The sequence below is a fragment of the Hyperoodon ampullatus genome, assembly GCF_949752795.1.
Source record: "Hyperoodon ampullatus genome assembly, chromosome: 10".
Lineage (NCBI taxonomy): Eukaryota > Metazoa > Chordata > Mammalia > Artiodactyla > Ziphiidae > Hyperoodon > Hyperoodon ampullatus.
In genome coordinates, this window is record NC_136923.1 from 15,127,885 (window position 1) to 15,150,002 (window position 22,118).

General features: G+C 36.3%; 1 protein-coding gene across 4 annotated transcripts in view; it reads right to left on the reverse strand.

Moving 5' to 3' along the window:
- Window positions 1–22,118, reverse strand: part of CNTN6 (contactin 6) — a gene marked incomplete at both ends in the record, with an annotated part of 244,050 nt that overhangs the window by 126,335 nt on the left and 95,597 nt on the right. For all 4 annotated transcript variants that reach the window (XM_079712710.1, XM_079712711.1, XM_079712709.1 and 1 more), the window contains one exon: window positions 20,670–20,845. In XM_079712710.1, coding sequence (XP_079568836.1) covers window positions 20,670–20,845 — 176 coding nt within the window. The remainder of the gene's footprint in view (window positions 1–20,669; window positions 20,846–22,118) is intronic.

The window sequence follows — 22,118 nt, forward strand, 5'->3', positions numbered from 1 at the left end:
AATAAATGGTTAGAAAGCTTGGGTCCCAGGATGAGCCTGACTTCAAACATCCCTGTACCATGTCCTAGAAAATTACTTGATCTTTGTCAGCTTCTGCTTATTTATCTGTAAAATGGGTTTATAATAGTTCCTGCCTCTTAGTTTTGCTAAATGATACGAGATTTTGAGTAGATGCTCAATAAATGTTAGCTATCCCCATTGGCAGAATGCATGTAAAAAAATATTCTGTCTCTTCAAGGACTCAGGAAACTATGATGACCCACAAGCTAAATCCAGTCTACTGCCTGTTTCTGTAAATAAAGTTTTATTGGAACACAGCAACACACATTTGTTTATATATGGTTGCTTTCACGCTGTAACAGCAGAGAGCTTGGCCTGCAAATCAAAGGTATTTACCGTGTGGCTCTTTACACCCCTGGTCTACCCCTTCACCAACACTCCTTCAGACTAATATCTCTATTAAGCCTGGCTGATCTTTATGTGACACAGCCAAGAAGAGGATCTGAGAAAGGAAATTGAAAGTACCCCAGACAAAGGTAACTGCACCATGGAGCAGATAAAAGCCAAACCTAAGAGCGTCAATATGAACTGGAGATATAAATCCTCAGGCATCCAGCGATATTAGAAGAGTGGTACTAGGGGGAAAAGTTAAGAAAGTTGACTTTTAACAGCTATGATCCCCAGACACAAAGGAAACTTCTTTTATTTGAAAAACTAAGCTGCTTCAACCCACAGTTTTTTATTAAAGGTATTTATGAGTACTCTTCCAGTCCCACATACATAAACCATGCACCACCTGAGCCAGGCCACTGCACGTTCAAGCTTTGTGACACATATGAAACAAGATTTACCTGCATTACAACAGTGAAAAGGAAATAAATTCGGTGATTTCATTACTCTCTGTTCAATGAAATCCTTATTTTATTGCTGAGCTTTGACACTTTTTCCAGAACGTCAACTATCTTTTCTCTCACCCACTAAGAAATAGCAGCAGCACCAAAAAATAATCTGGACATCTGGATATTGCATTCAATAATTTATTGGAATCTCAGTCGTACTGCTACAGTGAAAGTAGAGGAGATAAAAAGAACTTTACCCATACAACAAATAAAGGAATTGGAATAATAGTGTTTTTTTTTCTCTCTCTCTCTTCAAAATATTAAATTTTATTAATCAGAATCTAACAGCTCTGGGACCAAAGCATGCTTTGTTGTTAACAATATCTCAATCACACATATTGCTTTTCCAATACAACTTTCAGGGGACTGATTTGTGATAAAGCTGATATAGGAAATGCAGAGGGGGACAGACATATAGCCAAATAAATCAGGTTAAAATGAAATTGATGGAATGGACTCAAAGGCAACTCTTCACTCACTTTCTCCAGTTTCGATGCTGCGTTTGGTCTTAATGGCTGCCTTTGAAACCTTTGTATCTGACCTATTCATAGGAATAATAAAGCACCGATAACTACTAAGATCTAGGCAGTGCTGCCTTTTTAAAAGTTTGTCTTTAGTTGATAAACAGGCTTTCTCCAGAGGAGAAATATCGCCCTGTGGTACAGTCTTGAGCTTTGTAGAACATTTTACTGTGTCACCAGCCAGTGTTACATTCTACCAGGAGGGGCAGGATGAGGGCAGAAGGGAATTATTTAGGGTAATTGGAGTCTTTACTCTTAATTACTACATTGTACTGCCTCCACAGCAAATAACTACTTGGATTTTAAGTGGAAAATGGGCTCTGTCAACACTGGACTGTTTAATAAATGAAAATGAGAAAATGTCACAGGACAGAAATGAGAAAGCAAAGCTAGGTGTTTACCTCAAGCTCCTTACAAAAATAAATTCTAGATGAATCACAGATCTAGATGTAATAAGTGAAATTACAAGGATACTAAAGGGGAATGATTTTATAATCCTGGGCTTTAGAAAATGTTTTTGCATGTGTCACAAAACAAAAAAATTTAAAGGAAATCAGAGATACTTTGAATTACAAAAATATCCATTTTACATGCTAAAATTTCTATCAGATAAAAATACCACAAGCAAAATTAAAATAAAAGTTGAAATATTTTAAATAACTTGTAATAGAGAAATATTAATACACTTAGAATAAATAATTTCTGGAAATTAATAAGAAAAATCTGAACCCCTCCATACAAAACTAGGCAAAGACCATGTGTAGGAAATTTGCAAAAGAATTTTGAATTTCTAATATGCACATGAAAAGTTCAATTTTATTAATAAACCAGGACATCCAAATTAAAGCCACAAAAATTTGTAACTTATCAGCTGGTAAATGAAAAATTAAGCAATATATACACTTGAGAGGGACTGAGGAAACCGCGTACTCAGTGATGCTGCAAGTATAATTTGGTATAACTGTTTTTTAAGGGTTGTTAATCAAGATGTATTCACATTTGAAATGTAAAACTTACATTCCCCAGCAATTCAACTTTCTAGTATCTACTCTAAGGATATAATTGGTCAAATGAGTAAAGGAATATATAATACATGGTCATTATATCACTGTCTGATGAAGTCTAACTAAGCCCATTAACAGTGAGTTACTTAAAATAATATGGTAAAGTTCATATAATCAGATACTATGTAGCCATTTAAAAGTGTGTGTATATCTATCTATATTCCTTGATGCCTAATAATTGGAATTATTTTGGATTTATTTTGAGGACCTCTTCTTCCTGTTGAAAATTTCACTCTTGGTGACTTCAGCCACTCTTATGGCTTCAGGTAATATTTATATGCAATATTTATATGCAATACAGACCTTCACATCTAACTATATGACATCCCTAAAATGGAACTCTTAATTCCTTCCTCAAAGTAGTTCTTCAGTCTTACTCATAAAAAACACAATTATCCATTTGACCATCTTTGATATCATCTTCTCCCTCAAAATTGATATCCCTCCAGCAGCAAACATTATTAACATCACAAATTCCTCCACAGTATCTCCACTTTTCCTTCTCCTTTGCTACCCTCTCACCCACGGTTTCCTCATCTATTCAATAACATCTGAACAACTGTATAGCCTCCCAAACTGTTTCATCACTTGCATAATTACAGTCTTTTATATGTTATCACACATATTAGCCAAAGAAATTTAATTAAAAATTAGATTATATAATCTATTAAATCATGAAAAGATTAAATTAGATAATAAAATCAATTAAAATGGGATCATGCAATCAATTTCTTAAAGTTGTGTGGGGTCCTATTGTTCTTGGAACACAATTCAAAATCCAAAACATGGGCAGTGAGGCCAGCATGACCTGGTCCCTGCCAACCACTTGAGCTTTCTCTCATACCATTCATTTTCTTTAAAAAACTCCACAATGTCCTTTTTTTTTTCTAGGTTTGGAATGTCTTAGTTCCTTTCAGCCTCTAAGTCTTTAAATATGTTGTTCCCCCTACATGGAATTTTCTTCAGTGCCATCCCTTGTATCATTTATAGGAGAGTGTTTGCAAATTAGCCCCAATTCCTCACTTCTCACTATATCCACATTCTTTGCAATATGACTTTGGAGGACCTTTCATCACAAGCATAGTCTACTTTACCACTGCTGAATCTGGCCTGGCCTTACAACCAAAATGCAGCAGAAGTGACAATCTGCCAGTTGTGAGCCTCTGCTTCAAAATAGCTTTGTAATCTTCTGCTCACTCTCTTTCTCTTGGAACCCCACCCATCCACTATGATAAAAGCTGAGACTAACCTGCTGGAGCATGAGAGACTCTGTGCAGAAGACCTGAGTCAGTCCAGTTGCCCCAGCCTGGACTGAAAGGACCCAGCAAAATCAGTAGAGCTGCTTATTTCATCCCCAATATATAAGTGAGCACAGATGAGACCAGAAAAACCACCTAGTAACCCAGACTTGTGACCAAAAATAAAGGTTTACTGCTATATACCACAGGGGTTTTCTCCTTGTTTGTTTAACAGCATTATTATAGCATTAGGTATAAAAAACACAATGTATCACTGGTATTGGATAAACTCTAGTTTTCATCCATCAGAGATTTCATCCATCTTGAGTCCTACTTTCCTGCACCCCCAATAAATAACCCCTACATTTTAGTCTCTCATAGTTTCTTCAACTATTTATTAAGGTTTTTATGCTATGTATATATTTAGATGATCCCTTTCCCACTACATACACAGACTCATCATGGCCAAGGACATGTTTGTTTTATCAAGCACTGTACCTTCAAAATATCATAGGGTATCTGACACATGATAGTAGCTCAATAAAAACAAGTTAAATGAATTCATAAATATATGAAAATATCTTTGTAATATATTGTTCCTGAAAAACAAGATTAAATTTTTATTTCCATCCTTGCATAGAAATAGAATAAACTTTATTTTATTCATGTGATGAAATACTATACAACAGTTAAAAGGAAAGAAGGAAACCAGCATGTAGAAATATGACTAAATTTTAAAACTTAGTGTAGAGGGGGAAAAAAAAGTTGCAAAAGGAATTGCACTCTGATATCATTTATACCAAGATTTAAAACAAAAGGAATAAAAACACAAAGCCACACTTCAAAATATAATAATTATGAGGAGAATATAAACATCAATAATTCTATTTATATAAAGAAAAAGAGTGAAAACCTACTTCAGTATTTATTAAGATCTCAATTTTGTGCAGACCAACACTACTGATTTAAGAGAATAAATAAAAATATAAACATTACTTTTCTTGCTTTCAAAAATATAAGAGTAAAGGGTATGGCATCACGATGCTGGGCTGGGTTAGGTGAGGTGGTGTGAGAACTGATGCTGAAGGGGTTTTGTCAGCTGACAAAAGAGAATGCTTGAAATAGATTAATTAGATTAGACCATCCACATTTTATCCATTTCTATACCTGTCTCTAAATAAACTTTAGCGGTCCAGTGGAGAAAATACAGCAATTAAGCATCTGACTTCCCAGATTTATCCAAGCAATGCCTTCTTCCAACAGGGAATCTTTGTTAAGGAGATGCCCTGAGAAGATTATTTATGCCCTGGACTGAGCCAAACACCAACAGGATTTAGAATGGCCCAACTTGGAGGTTCTCAGAGATGCATCTTACCAGTCTCTGTGAGTCTCCTCAAGTCATCTTGACAAGAATGAGCCCTCTTTGCATGCAGTTTTACATGTAGTTTGGCATTTCCAAAGTCTTATTCCCCAGAAGTAAAATGAGCATCTTAGTCAGGAAACTTGAATTTTAAAAGAAAGATCATTACTATCAAACTTTGAGAATTCTGAAATCCAGACATTTTAGAGAAAGAAAGTAGTTGGGCCATTCTATTACTGATTACTACTAATGAGGGAAAAGGCACACAAAAAGAAAACCACACACCTGTATGCTTATCCTTGGAGGACAGCACACAGGCTCAGGAAAAGTGAATTTCAGTACAGAAAGAGGGTGTTGACATGTATTTAAAGAGAAAGGCAAGCTGGGTGATGTCTAAAAAGTGGGAATAGGTTGTGAGATTAAAAAAAAGAAAAAACGGCCAAGACTTTGAAGACTTTGTGGGGGAAGATAAACCCAACACAGTAACATCTTCGAATGTCATGATTACTTCCCTTCCTAATCTTAATGTTAAGTGACAATAGGTCCCACTTGATGTCAGTGTTTATGAATTAAAAGTGAGACCAGCTGTCATGGTTGGACTTTTCTCTGGGTGAAAATTCTGTTTTGGATTTTACCGTGGTTAGGTTTTCACCAGATGAATAAAATGAAGGAAGAAATGAGCAGTTGAGTCAAGAGTAACTGGAAAAAAATGGTAAATCAGGGAATATAGTCTGGTTAAAAACAGAATGATGACAAGGGGTGGGAGAGGGACAGAGGGTAGTTGTTAGGATTAATATAGGATCCAATGAGTTGAAGTGTGGTTGGAGTCCATGGACTATAATAGGGGCAGTGAGCTAGATAGTTAAGAAGTGGTGTTCCAGAGTTGGGAAGGTTGAAAATTAGATATGGGTGAAGCTTGGCATTTTAGATAGTGACAAGGTTTTGGAGTCAGCTTGACTGGGTGGCGTTTGGCTAAGGTAGAGAGATGAACAAGGTCAATGGAACATAAAAAATCAAGGAAATGAGAAATCAGGTTATTGAATACTGAATCCTGAATATAGTGAAAGAGGAAATGGCCAAGAATATGACAAGAGTATTTTGGTGAAATTAACAATAAGCTAGGAGGTAAAGTCTCCAAGGAATGATGGGATGATCTGGAGTGAGAACATGAAGACAACATGGGTAGCATAGTCTAATGGCCATGATCCTAGTGACTGGGGCATTACATATGAGAGGAAGGTCATCTAGAAGTGGCATTGAGGAAAAAGGGGGACTCTATCCTCACTCACAGACTGGGTAGTAAGAGGACATGGTACACACTGCTATATTTAACATAGATAACCAACAAGGACCTACTATATAGCACATGGAACTCTGCTCAATACTCTGTAATAACCTAAATGGGAAAAGAATTTGAGAAAGAATAGTTACATGTATATGTATCACTGAATCACTTTGCTGTACATGCGAAACTAACACAACATTGTTAATCAAGTATACTCCAATATAAAATAAAAATATTAAGAAAAAGAGGACCTGGGAGAAAATAGTCACAAGTTTGGTGGAATACAAGAGAAGCACCATCCTCAGATGAAAGCCAAATTTCAGTTGATGAAAGCCAAATTTCAGTTGATGCAGCCCAGTGAGGAGGAAGTCAGCAAAGGTTAAGGGTATAAGGATTTGGCTGATGACTGACTTGGTTTCAGGAAGTCCAGGGAAGAACTGTAGCAGCTGGGGGAGGGTTGGCAAATGGGGTTAGAAATGGGAACAAGCAGAGTTACGTGTAGATGAGGGTTTGGGCAGTAAGGGGTGACCTTGGAACTCTAGGCTTATTACAGTGCCCTATGTACAGCGCAGTGGAGGCCCAGCATATCAGAGATGGTAATGTCAAGGCAAATACGGGGGCAGGGACCCGAGCTTGGAGATGCGTGGTGGAGGGTCTTCTCGAAACACCCTCTCCACTTCTGCTGGGAGAGCGTGGAGCTGAGGGGAAGGGACACTTATTCGGAGCATCACAGACTGACGTTTCCTTTTGTTAACCGCAGAAAGAGAGGTGGAGGGCAGAGATGAGATAACCGGGACCACAGGCAGTAAGATGTTTCTTTAGGACACTTGCCACTGGGGATGCTTGTGTTGAAAGCCTGACTTCTGCTGTCAGCCAGGTTTAAAATCCTGGCTCTGCCGCACACTTGCTGTGGGAATTTAAGCAAGCCCGGGAACTGCTTTTCCCAGGGCTTGGCTTACTGGATACATATTAACTTTTATTAATATTAATATTTATGTTAATAACCATAGTCAAGGCCCTAAACCTGCTAGACGTGCCAAAAAGAAATGTCATAGACTTCGATGTTTGACTCAGCCAGATTTTGTTCCTTTTTAAATGAAAACACTAGGATTGCTTTCTAAATGAATCCTGAGAACAGTACAAAGACAAAAACAGAAAGCTGAGAGGCAACTGGTGGGGGGAACAGCCCCCTAGCACAGTTGTTTACATTTGATTACTTTTGCTTAAAACTGATGAAATAATTAAAATAAATCCTTTGTGCTCAAGGGATAGAACCCTAGTAAGATAAACTCTAGTAGCTCTTATGGATGGGATTTCTGGAAGAACTAATTGAGGGTTATATAATCCCCATTCATAAAATAGAATTAACTTATGCAAACCAACTCATTAATATGCATGTGAAAGTAGATCTGTCAACTTAAGTATTCTCAAATAGGCGGGGAAACACCCTGCAGTTGACTCCTTAAGTCATGCCTGTAGATCTAGACTTTCTCATTTGCATTTTCCGATGTCATGAGTAGAAATTTCTGACGGGATTATAGTTTGAAAACCTATTGTTTTGGTTGATGGTCAAACACATTTTTTTCTTGTTCTATATTCCAAAGGCATTGATATTTTTTTAAAGTAAGTCTATAGTTATATTTGAGCAGGTGCACAAACACTGAAAATAGAGTTTACTTTGCTCACTGCTTCCACCTGTGTTTGTCACATAGTAGGTGCTCAATAAATATGCATTATTTGAATGTGGAAATAAATATGTTAATGGCCACCTTAGAGTTTGGAAATATAGATTAACATTTGCTTTTCCGCTGGATTTATGTAGACCATATAATAGCTGCCTTTTTATATCACCTTGGATTATCCTCTATATGCTGCTATTAGATTGTCTTTAGGCACTAACATAAGTCTTATTTTGAGACTGTATTTCCTACTCAATATGGTATTGAGGCCAGCAACGTATGTGTCACCTGGAAGCTTGCTAGAAACTTAAACTATTGGCACCCACCTTTGGCCTCTTGAAACAGAACTTAACGTTTAATAAGGTCCCCAAGTGATTTGTATGCATATTAAATTAACATTTGACAAGCACTAGTTGAATGATTAGGGAAGTGGGTTATAACATCAAGAATCTCTGGCATTACATCTCACCTACACTATTTTCTAATGACCCTAGACATGTTACTCCACTTCTCTGAAGTTAATTTTGCTCATCTATAAAACTGGGTTTATAATGGTAGCTTCTGTGTTACATGGTAGTTTGAAGGATTAAACTAAATTATACTCTTGAGCTAGAAAGAACTGTTGAGAAGGCTGTGACCTCCTTTTAGGAACATATATGTAAGTATCCATCATAGAGGATGTACTCAGTATCATAAAACTTGAAATGCTTATGTGCCTTATTTTTATAAATTCCCATCATTCCCTGGCTCCTACAAGAATGGAGAAGGGGGTAACATAAATGTAACACCACCAGTTCAGGAAGCAGAACAACTTCCCAAACCATCAATCTCGGAAGTGTAGGAAAAGGCACAGGCTCTGGAAGCACACCAAGAAATGTCCAGGAAAAATATTCTAACCTAGTTTTCTGAAATAGGTAGGCAGGACCTCTGGACTGAGTTATGCTTTGTGAGCCTTCCACCAAGAAAAGCCACATAATATGTGAATAAAGCAGGCACTGGATTCACCTGAAGTTTGAAAAATTTAGCAACTCATTTCTGTTGCCTGTTCAGAGGACCTATTGTGGTGGTATTACAGCTATAGCCAGAGGTTGGTGAGATTTGCAAATAGTGACATTGGCTACAGTGATAGTAAACTAGGCACATAGTTCGGGAAGCCTCTGAACTAACGCTATGGAAGAGGCTTAAGGAGTATCTAATGAATGTGAGCTATTATTTTTAAGATATGATATAAGAAGCCACCGTAAGAAATCCAATGTTGTAAGCATTTGAGCAGGTTTGTGAGGGGAATGTGATCCACTGAATCACCCACTTTGCTCTTGAGGATTCACAAGAGAAGCTTCTCTCAGGTTCTAGAGTCAGAGTGATTACGCTTATAGGAACAGTTAGCATGTTTTTATCCCCTGAAAGATATGAACCCTTTTTTGCCTTGGCCACTGAAAAGCTCGAGTTTAGTAATTGGATATGACTTTGATATGAATTTTTATTCCCTTTTTATTGTATTTGAGATATTTTTCCCCTTGAGTTTAGCTTATAAATTGAGCCTCGTTTTTAATCCATATCATCTATTTTAATAACTCCCAGATATCAAGACTAATTATAAGACTGCTGTAATTGAGTGTGGCATTTGCACAAAGATAGACAAATATAACAATGGAAGAGAAAAGAGAGAGCCTAAATGCAGTCCCAAGCAGTGGGTATGCATGCTTGATTACCTTCAGAGATGGCACTATAGAACTGTGAGGCAAGGGCTGCATTTTTAATATCTTGGTTGGCTTGATTGGATCCCTATGAAGATATATATATATATATATATATACATATATATATATATATATATATGTAAGATATATATATATATATATTTCTTGAACCTACCTTACACCATGCCAATAAATAAATAAATAACTTCCAGGTGCATTGCAATTTTAAATATGAAAGACAAGACAATAAACTGTAGAAGATAATATAGGAGAGTATCTTCATTTAATCAGGGCAGGAAAACATTTCTAAAACTTTTTACAGAAAGCATCATTACATATAGGAAACGATAAATTGGACTATATTAAATTTGAAAATTTCTGTTTATCAGAGACATGATTAAGAGAGTATAAAAAGGCAAGCCACAAGGTAGGAAAAGCTATTTCCCTACATAAAACCAACACTGTGCTCATATCTAGAATCAATCACTAAGAAAAAGAAAGACAGCTCAATAGAAAAATGATTTAAAATATTTTTAAAGCGGGGGAGGCTTTGCATGTAGCCAATACACATGTAAAAGGTGCTCAAGTTCATTAGTTATCAGGAAATGTAAATTAAACCCAAATGAGATACCCTTACATATCCTCCCCAAAAGCTAAAATTTTAAAAAGACTCAAAATACCAAGTGTTGTCAAAAAAACATTGCTGGTAAGAGGACAAATTAATAAAACCACTGTAGACAATAGTTGGCATTATCTTTTAAAGTTGTAAATATGCATACCCAAATGCCCTATAATTAATTCTACACTATGGTATATACAACAGAGAAATGTATACACAAGTGTACCGAAGATAGATACATGATAATTCATAAAGAATTATTCACCTTTGCCTCTAGAAACAATCCACATTTCCATTAAGAGTAGAAGTCATTCATAAATTGTAGTATATTTGTACAATAAAATATTATATATCAGTGGGGCTTCCCTGGTGGTGCAGTGGTTGAGAGTCCGCCTGCCGATGCATGGGACACGGGTTCGTGCCCCGGTCTGGGAAGGTCCCACCTGCCGCAGAGCAGCTGGGCCCGTGAGCCATGGCCACTGAGCCTGTGTGTCCGGAGCCTGTGCTCCGCAATGGGAGAGGCCACAACAGTGAGAGGCCCGCATACCGCAAAAAAAAAAAATACTATATATCAATGGAAATTAATGATCTACGGCTACCCACAACAACACGGATGAATCTCACAAGTAACTGTCGGCTACAAAGCCAGACTCAAAGGAATATATATTGTATGGTTTTATTCATATAAAATTTTAAAAGACAATATTTAATTATATATTTACAAGTCAAGATAGTGGAGAAGAGAGAGAGAGAGTAGTAACAGGAAGGGTAGACCAGGAGAGGGCCTTCTGGAGTGTGCCCAGTTTTCTGTTTCTGAATCTGGTTTAGTACTGCTTCACTGATCTATGTATGTTTTGTAATTTTCTTGTATGTGTTTTGCTTCTTGGAAAAGATTGTATATAAATTAATATGTTAAAACATGATGAACATTTCCAGAGGTTGCCACCAAATCCTCTTTATCATTTGAATTTACTTTTTTTTTTTTTGAATTTTTTTTTTGAATTTACTTTTTAAACACTTAATTCTAGTCTGATATTTTGGTAACACATTAATAATAAACCCCAGAAAATAGTTCATCTGATTCTTTAGTACAAATAAAAATTTTGCTGTGATTCTTGACCAAATTTATAAATCTCAAAAGCAAAATCTCTACAGGCTATGGTCAAACTTCCTCAGAATCATTTGTCAGACAGCATAGGAGTAATAAATAAGCACTTCAGCTTTGGGTTTCTTTCTCAGTTTTATAAATCAGAAAATCTCAGTTTTGATTGGATGAATACCTTACTTTCTAACATTGTCTTCTCCCACCCCAGCTCTTTGCCTCTGTAGCTTGAATGTACAACTTTATTCAAATGGACCAAAAAGACTAGGTCCTGCTGAATATGAGTAGAGGTGAGGGGTAAGAGAAGGCCTGCATTTTTAAAAAGTATCGTTTCTGATAAGATACATAAATAGATGTCCAGCAGTGATGATGAAGAGAAAATGAGGCTAAAACATTGGATAATCCACTCTCCTGTTGATTCAAAAAATATAAAAATAACAGTGGCTTGCTGTAATTCAACCATGCAGCTGCTCTGAGTCCATTTGTTTAAGGCTTAAATTATTTTTAAAAGCGAAGACAAACTCTTCTCCTTTTTATGATACCCACTGATGGTTATTACATTAAGATAAATTCAGAATATTAAATCCATTGCTACATTGTTTAGTGCTGTTTCCAAAATGATCATTAAAAATCAATACTAATTTATCGGATTTCTTTTATTTAATAAATTAAAGAAAAATATTTCTTTACCCACTTTGTTTAGGTACTTTTCTGATGTACAAAAAAAAAAGGTTAAAAACCATCTAGCATTTACATTTATAATTAGATACGCATTACCCACTTAACACACACTTCACAATTATCAGAGCCTTTACAATTTCCAAATGCGTTTTTAAGTGTTATTTTTAAAACCCCTTCTCTTGGGTTTTAATTTGCTTTTCAGATATAAATGCACTTTGTCACTATATCTTCAGGATCATGTATAACTGTTTTTATATTTCTTATATATGAAAAAATATTAAAGACATTCTGAATTCATCAGTACCCAATAAAGATTTTAAAAATTATTTCTAAATGTGAGAGGGTTTTTGTTGTTGTTTTTCATGCTTGTACAGACCCTGGGCAAGAGACAGAAATAAAAATACACATCACCTACAAATACACAGATATCTTAGAAATCCTTCTCGAAAGAGCCAAAGGCCTTTATATCATTACTTTTACCTGGAGACCTTTTCTGTTGTTCTCTGACTATGGTTTTTGGATTCATGTGGATTCTGTTTTACTTCCTCTATCTACAAATAAATGTATATTTAAGAATTATTTTCAGATGGAGATGTGAGAAATTCTAGGTCTGTGGTAGGTTGGTGACCTTGGGCAAGTAACATAGTTGCCCCACTTTGAATTTATTTAATTTCCTCATCTGTAAAACATGGTTTAGGAGAGCTTACAGGTATAGAATAAAGATGAACAGCATTGCAGATATAAAACCCTTGGCATTTCTCTGGAAAAAAAAATTATGGTGATTGTAAATGCCTGCATGTTTATAGCCCTTTAAAATGAAATATTATTGCATTTTACCCTTGAGCCACCTAAAATCAACCCTGTGACACGGAGCAAGAATCCCTTAACCCCATCCTACAAGTGTTAGAAATGAGGTTTGGAACATCCCTAAATATGTGTACCGTGGTTTTAATAACATTCGTAATATCATTAATTTATCAGACTGATATTTTTAAGGGGAAAAGTATGTGGCATTTTCAAACAACGTTCTATAAATAACTTCAAAATTCTTAACATCAAAGTATTTCCATTGTTCATAGGATAAGTACTGAAGTCCCAAACTTGGGCTATTAATAGTTGCATGGGCAGACCTCTGCCAAGCTCTCCATCAACAACTCACAACAATATATCAGGTGCCCTTACCCACTGCTCTACATGTAATCATAAGTATTTGGGCCTTACAGTAAACCTACAAAAAGTGGGTACTACTGACACCTCCGTTTTACACGTAAATTCACACCTGTGCACAATGTCACATTGAGTGGGGAATATTTTTCAAACATAGGCAGTTCATGCCTGGTACCTCTGCCTAAAAGCTTCATGATATGAGGGAGTTCTGCAGGTTTCTCTGGCATCTCCTAATATCACCCAATCATTCCATTATGTGTAGATGAAGCTTGGAAATAAAGGGTCTCCAAAATTTGGATATACCTGGCTCCAAATTATGTTTCAGCCTTGTCCTAGAAAACTGGTTATTTCTAAATCATGGCCTTTCACATTCCAGGTACCCTGGCCTGGGTTTTGCCATTGCCCTGTCATTTTCTCTAATGCTTGAGACTTGTTTGCATTTGCATTTCCTCTCACTCTCCTGTCAACCTGAATGTTCTCCTCCACCTACTTTCTGTGTTTGGAACACAAACTAATATTCCAAGGCTCAGTTCAAGCCCAATTGCCTTTGGAAGGCTTCCTTTGCCCTTTGTCCAATCCAGACAAACTTTACTACTTCCTTCTCTGGTCTCCCTTATAGGTTACATCTCACATCACCTGATGCTTTTTTTGAGGAGGTACAGTGGGCAGTAAGAACTTGGACTCCAGGTTCTGACTGCCTGGGTTTGAATACTGACTCTGCTACTTATTATGTGTGTGATTTTGGGCAACTTAGTTAATTCTTCTGTGGCCTCAATCTGCTCATCTGAAAATGGGATTATAGTAACTTCATAGGGTTGTTGTGTAAGGCTCATTGAAGTTAATTTACATAAAAAGCTCGGAAAGGTGCCTGCTATATAATATGTACTATGCAAATGCTAGCAATTTCTTTCCTTTTCTTCTTGCACTCAAAATTTCACCTGCCTGCTCTGTGAAGACAGGGAGCAGCTATTTCTTATCTATCATTCAATCTTTAGTCCCTAGCACAGTGCTTGATGCATATAAATAAGGTGTTTTCTGGTTGCTTGGTGAAAGAATAAATAAATGACCATTCATTTATTCAACTAGTCTAGCTTCGGTCTAGCTAGGCTAGGAGGCTCCAGCAATAATGGAACAAACTTATGTGAAATGGTATCTGTGATTAAATTTTAAATAGTGCAGGACCAAAAAAGCGCTATTCATAAGTGACTATTATCCCAATGTTGATCTATTCATTGGTAGAGTTGTATATTATGAGTGTCTAAAAAAAATACAGCTCAGTGAAATCATGGATTTCTTTCAAAATGCCTATCTTTTTTACTCAAGGATGACATTTTAAACAGCAATGGCAGATGCAATGTTCTCTCACACAAGTACAGAGTAATTCATTAACATACATATGAAAGGAAGAAGTCTACATTCAACCTTTACGACCAAAGTCCTTGAGAAATAAAATAAATTCAAAGCAGCTACGAGTGTAGCTTGTAAAAAGTCAAACTGGTGTTATCATTCAAGAATACCAGGGTGATAACAGGAGCTTTTGATGACTAGACACTTGCTAAATTTGATTTAGGGTTGAGGTTGGGTAGAGGAAGAAGAGAAGAGCTTAAATTAGAATCTATCTGAGAATTTGGAATGACAGAATCTTATGTGGAAGAACTGAAGGAGACTTTTGCAATTAAATAGTTCAAAACATACTTTTGATAAGTCCACAGAGATGACTGACTTGTCTGAGTAACATAGCTGGTTAAAGACAAATTTGATTTAGGAGGATTTTTCATAACAGAGTTTTTTTATATTTGGGCTGCATTTCAGGATGGTTTCATGGTGGGATGATTCAAGGTGAGGCAAACTCTAACAGGCTGAGTCTAATATAAACTCCAAGGGTTCTTTTGAATTTCTGAACATCAGGACAGAAGTTGCAAACAAAAGTCATCAATTATCTAGATGTATTTACCTACAGAGTCTCTCCCATGGACAAGTTAGTTACTGAAAGGCTGTTCATAGTTCATTTGTTCTGAAGGTCAAAGTGGCACTATACAATTGACTGCCAACTGGTAGGAAGCAGAGTTGTTGACACAATTTTATTTTGCTGTATAGCTTTGTTCTTACCTATGGAAATTCATATTAGGGCTTCTGGACCCAATTTCTCTGTCAATAAGATCAAATATCTTATATTGAATGTTTAGTGTCTGTCTTACTTTGGGTTCCTGAGAAGCAGAGTCTGATGCAGAGATTCAGGGTGTTGATTTATTGAGGAAGCACTCCCAGGAGAAATGGAGGGATGGAAACTGGATAGAGCAAGGGAAGGGGCTAAGCAAGAAGGTGTCTCAGCTGTTGTCTAGCTCCATCCTGACCCCATGGGGAGCTCTAGGGCATGCATTGAATAACAGGGGCAGCTGTGGGCATTAACAGCTGGGCCCAATGCCCGTTAAAAGGGATCTGGACCCGGCACCAACAGCATCTACCACCAGGCTTATTGTGAAGGTTACTGTCCTACAGATATGACTTATTATTTCAGCAATGATTATACCAATAGCAAATGAAATAAAGAAAGAAGGTCCACATAATTTGTGTGGGCAGTGTTTGAAAAGGACTGAATACCTTAACACAAAAGCCATAAGTTTTAGAATCTGAACTTTTATACTCAAGTTACAACTGGTTCTCTAACAATATACTTTTTTAAAAGTCCCAATCTCAGTGAGCCTCAGGCTTCTAATCTGTAAAATGGGGACAACAATAGCATCTTCCTCTTATGGTTGTTCCACAGTTCAGGAAAGGTAATATATGTCAAATACCTAAAAGTCTTGAAAACAAGGGAACAGCTGGTCTGGAGAAAGTTTTAAAATGTAAACTAGATTTTTTTATGAGTAACTGTAGCAGTCTGAAATATGTAGATGTTTGGCCAACTTGAGAGAGGAAATGAAAATATAAAAAGAAGAATTAGAGTTACCGTTTCCTGAGTGCCTATAAGGGACCAGGAGTTTCACATTCATTACCTCAGTTAATCCATTTCACTGTCCTATGGATGCTGCTGTAATTCTCATTGTATACATTTCATAAAAGAGGCTTAATATTGTTAAGAGGTGACCTAATATCATACTACTGGTTGTTTTACAGAGATAGTATTTGAACTCAGATCTGTTTGTATTGAAAATATTAGCATTTGACCACCATTGTTTCGATGTTCAGAAAGGTACAAAAGCCTTTCTAGCAAAATAGACAATGTTGAAAATTTATGAAAGTAGTGGTGAGAACTCAAATTAAGTTGAAGGTGCGGCTCTTGCACTTTAGAAACTTTCCATTTGGTTGGAGACTTGCATTTGGATTCTACTTTTTCTGTGCAAAGAAACAGAACAGATACTTAATAAGGAAAACTTACTCTTTTTTTTGATAATTATGGGAGGAAAAAAAGCCAACTGAAATGATTACTTTCATTCCACTGAATTCTGATGATATCCCTTTTTAAAAACTTGTGGTAAAATATGTATAACATAAACTTTACCATTTAAACCATTTTAAGTGTACAATTCTTTAGTATTAAGTACATTTGCATTGTTGTATAATCCCCATCCATCTTCAGAATTTTTTAATCAAGCCAAACTAAATCTCTGTACTCATTAAACAACAACTCCCCATTTTCCTTCACCTAGTCCATGGAAGCCACCATTCTACTTTCTGTCTAGGAATTTACCTAGTCTACTTACCTCATATAAATGGAATCCTACAATAAGTATCCTTTTGTGTGTGTCTTATTTCACTTAGCAAAATGTTTTCAAGGTTCCTACATGGTGTAGCATGTAATAGAATTTTAAAATTTCCTTTTTAAAGTGGAATAATATTCTGTTGTATGTTTATACAACATTTTGTTAATGCATTTATCTGTTGATGGGCATTTGGGTCCTTTCTACCTTTTACCAGTTATATATAATGCCACTATTATTGGGTATACAAACATCTGCCTGAGTCCCTTCCATCCTTTGGGGCATTTACCTAGAGGTGGAATTGCTGTGTTGTGGTAATTCTATGTTCAAGTTTTTAAGGAACTGCCATGCTGTCTTCCACAGTAGCTGTACCATTTTACATTCGCACCAGTAATGCACAAGGATTCCAGTGTTCTCACATCCTTGCCAATTCTTGTTATTTTCTGCATGTGTGTGTATGTGTGTGTGTGTGTTTAAAATAATAGCCATCCTAATGAGTGTGAAGCAGCATTTTCTGGCTCTGATTTGTATTTCTGTATCGATTAGTGATGTTCAGGATGTTTTCATAGAGAAAAATTTTCCCAATTGGATATTTCTCTTCTATTATGTTCTCTCTTTTTCTTTCTGCCTCTCTTCTCTCTGTCTCTCTATTTCTCTGCCTCTCTCTTTTCCTTCCTCTCTTTTTGGAAAAGTAACCTTATTAATGAGATTATGCATAGATTTGCATGTGGATACAAATGTAATTTCTTTGAATGAAATTTCAGAAAATCTATTTTGCGAAATTAATATCCTGTATCTCTTAAATGAGATTAGAAGAAAGAATTTATAGGTGGAGTCTTCTGGGCTGTAAGTCATCAACACTTTTTTTTTTTTTTTTAATAGAAAGCTTTCTACTTTTTTCCATGGTGTGTGTCTTGACTTATGGTGTTTTCTTGTTTTTTGTTTTTTTTCTTTTTTAAAGGATGTTTTAATTAATTTATTTATTTTTGGCTGCATTGGGTCTTCCTTGCTGTGTGCGGGCTTTCTCTAGTTGCAGTGAGCTGGGGCTACTCTTCATTGTGGTGTGTGGGCTTCTCATTGCAGTGGCTTCTCTTGTTGCGGAGCACAGGCTCTAGGCGTGTGGGCTTCAGTAGTTGTGGCACGTGGGCTCAGTAGTTGTGGCTCGTGGGCTTAGTTGCTCCATGGCATGTGGGTTCTTCCCAGACCAGAGCTCGAACCCATGTTCCCTGCATTGGCAGGCGGATTCTTAATGACTGTGCCACCAGGGAAGTCCCCATCAACACTTTTCGATTCATCTTTAAGATCTTTGTGCTCATTTGTACAAAAAGTAAACCACTCAGAGTTGCATAATAGCAGTGGCAAAGCTAGACCTGGTATTTTCACCTTTTGAAAAGAAGTTATTTACTACTTGGAATGAACAACTGACTTAAGTAAGGTGGTGAGAGTACTTATGAAATACAGGAAATGAAGGGAGATACTTTATAGGTGATTAAAATGTGTTGGTTACGTTCAGGGTTGATTCAAGAGATAATTACACTCAACCAAATCTCTCCATGGACCTAGCAGGAAATGTTTCAGGCGTGGGACCACTACAGATACTGGACACAAAAGGCAGAATAATGTGGTTCTTTTTTTGTTTTTGTTCTTGTTTTCAAGTTTAAGACTTGGAACATAAGATCCTTTAAGTCTGCAAGAGAAAGATCAGCTAATGGATGTAGGCCATTCTTTTTTCTGCATGAATAGTAATAGAAACGATTTTAGGGATCAACAGTCACACACCTTCAACTCAAAAAAAGGAAAATTTTGTGAAGAGACAAGAAAGTCAGCAAGGACAGAAGAATTGATTTTCCTGTTCATCCAAATGAAAGCATACAATTTCTTCTTAATTTAAACCTTTCCTCTTTTTTTAGCAAAGAGAAAATATGATTTAACTTTGAAAAAATTCTAGTTACACATATTTTTAAAAGCAGAAAAAAGGTGAGAAAAAATAATGTAGGGGATTAAAAATATATATTTTTTGTTTAAGAAGGGGAACAAAGAGGAGGAAATAGATGGCCATGTAAAGCATAGTGCATTAATTTTCATCATAGGTATTCAGTTATTCAGTTATTTCCAGGGTATAGCAAATAAATGTGCTGTATGTGTTTTCCTTTGCCAGAAAGTGAAATTTATTCTTATGCAATCTGATCCAAATCATGTGTATCTTCTAGGGTTATCACCTATCCTAGTAAGAGATATAATTATTTTGGCAGGATCATTGAAAGTCTATGGAGCAATTGTTTACTTCTGTAAAATAAGTTTCTTATTAGTGTTTTGCTTGCTATTATTTTTCCAAGTTCTGGTCTTAGCTGAAATGCAGAAATCAAGTATTGTGTTTATCTTTACCATAAGGTCCAAGCAGCCATCAGCCGTTGTTCAGATTCCATTTAGCTCTATAAACTTTTGCATTATCCTTTGATTTCTGCAGATATAAATACATTCAGATACACTTAGTAACGCTTGTGTGTATGTATACATGTGTATGTATGTATATATAGGACCACATACATATATGTACATATGTATAATGTGTGTATATTTATGACCACATGCATACATATACATATATACATATGTGTGTGTGTATTTTTTTCTGAATATGTTTATATACATATTCAGAAACAATGCCATCCCCAGAATGCTCAACATAGGGGAACTATGTGTAGAACACGGCATATTTGGAACACAAGACTTGCAATGGGAAACAGACCCAATTGTTAATTTATATATCTAGTGGTGACTAAAGTAGTTCTACAAGGTGGGCTTTGGACATATATTTTGTTTTTTAAATTTCAAAATAATTACTTTTTCAAAGTAACAGAAGCATAGACCTTTTCATGAGGGCTGCAAAGAATAGCTTCTCACGCTTTGGCCCCTGATATATCCTCTGAGGTGGACATGGGTAGGATTGGGTCAGGGAGGGAGTACAAAAGGAGACATTTAAGGCTTCTACTTCATCCATATCAACAGATGTAATTACTTTCAAACAAGGCTTTCCCTGGATCCAATATGAAACATTTCAGCCCCTGGAAGCACTACATAAAAACTATATAAGGAGCATTATGTCTATTGTTCATCTGCTAATGTCCCCAAATGTCACCAAGGTAATTATTTGGATGACATTTTTGTGACGCAGCTGGACATTGTTACAGTTAATATAAAGTCTGCCTTTGGCAGCCACTTTATTTCCACCTACATCAAACTGTGGATGCATGATCACTTTTCCTGGGAGAATACTTGCCTCCCCCAAAAGACATCTCTGCCCTCAGCTTTTGCTTCATGTGCTCTGCATACTAATACCCAATGCAAAAGAAAAAGAGTAATGTATATAATCTTTATCTTAATATGTATATCTGGAACTTTCAGAGATGTTTCTAAATATTATTCACAAAATACAATAACACTGATACTTCCTTCCTTTTTTGAAACAGATTTCAGCTATCCCCAGGAGTCTGAATTCACAAAATGCACACTGTTAAAACTTTTTGCCTCTATAAATTCATATTTGCTCTCAAAGAGCATATGATTGGCAAAGCTGGATTTTTCCTGCTATGATTATAATAAAAATATATTTTTAGAAACATAAAGATTATAGATTTTTCCCACAAACTCACATGCAAATTGGAGCTTCGCCTTCTGGCTCAGAATTGTTCCCAGAGAGTTGGTGGCCAGGCACTGGTACGTGCCAATATCTTGATCTGTGCGGGGGCTACTGATTGCCAAACTGCCTCCATCCAACCTGTAGTGATAGCTCATGGTAAAATCAATATCTGTGCCATTTTGCTTCCACCTTCAAGGAAAAAAAAAATCAAATCATGTTTCTAATATACAGAGTTGACCACTCTTGTGTTAAACAACATGCACCTGTAATTCCTGAGACTGTTAAAATGAAACAAAACATGGTTATATGTGGATACATCCCACCAGTTTCATCTAAGGTAATTGTCTTCATGAGCTCTGTGATATCAATAACTATGTTATTTTGAAGATCTTCTACTCTTTACAAATTATGAACATTCACCCAAATGTGTACAAAGAGGCAATAGAACTCTTGACATGAGAAATAAAAAGTAGACATTCAGTCAATAAACCTGGCCGCCCTATTCCTATAGCAGCTTTTCAAATAACATGTGCCATACCTGAACACACACAACTGATACTGCAAAATTGAATGTCAAAAATGATTTAGACAGGGCTTCTCTGGTGGCGCAGTGGTTGAGAGTCCGCCTGCCGATGCAGGGGACGCGGGTTCGTTCCCCGGTCCGGGGGGATCCCACATGCCGCGGAGCGGCTGGGCCCGTGAGCCATGGCCGCGGGGCCTGCGCGTCCAGAGCCTGTGCTCCGCAATGGGAGAGGCCACAACAGTGAGAGGCCCGCGTACCACAAAAAAAAAAAAAAAAAAGATTTAGACATAGAAATCCAAGAAAAATATATTAGAAATGGCACAAAGAAAGCCAGCAAAGATTTTACAATGCCAATTTGAGGCTGATAACAAAACAAAAATAACTACTTTAGAACACGATTGTCTCTGTTAGTCTCTTACTAAGAAAATTAATTTCAATAGTATTTAGAAATACTGAATATTTTTTAGTATTTCTACAGTATTTAGAAATATTTCAACAGTATTTAGAAATGCCAAACTAAAATTATACCTTAACAAAAACAAATGCAGTTTGAGAAGTTTTTATTTTAGGCTGCAGAAAGTTTCTTGGCTTACCTATTAGTCAACAATCTTTTTATACATGAATTAAGTATCAGAAAGGCCTAACAGTTATATTTATTTTCAAAGAACCATAAGATGTTTTAGAAATTGCATTTGGTCATTTTAAGATGAATGAATAGCCAGTAATTATCTTTAACTGGATTCACTTCCCCCACCTTGCAACCCCTAACTTCCATCAAAATATTCAGACATTTTGAAATAAGAATATTACATACTTAAACAGATACATTTCTAGGGCACAAGCTGTGTGTAGTCATATAAAGCATTTAAGAACAGAGATATTTAAACTATTGAATTAAGATAATCAGTCAGAAAAACAAGTGAGTGGCCTCTTCCTATG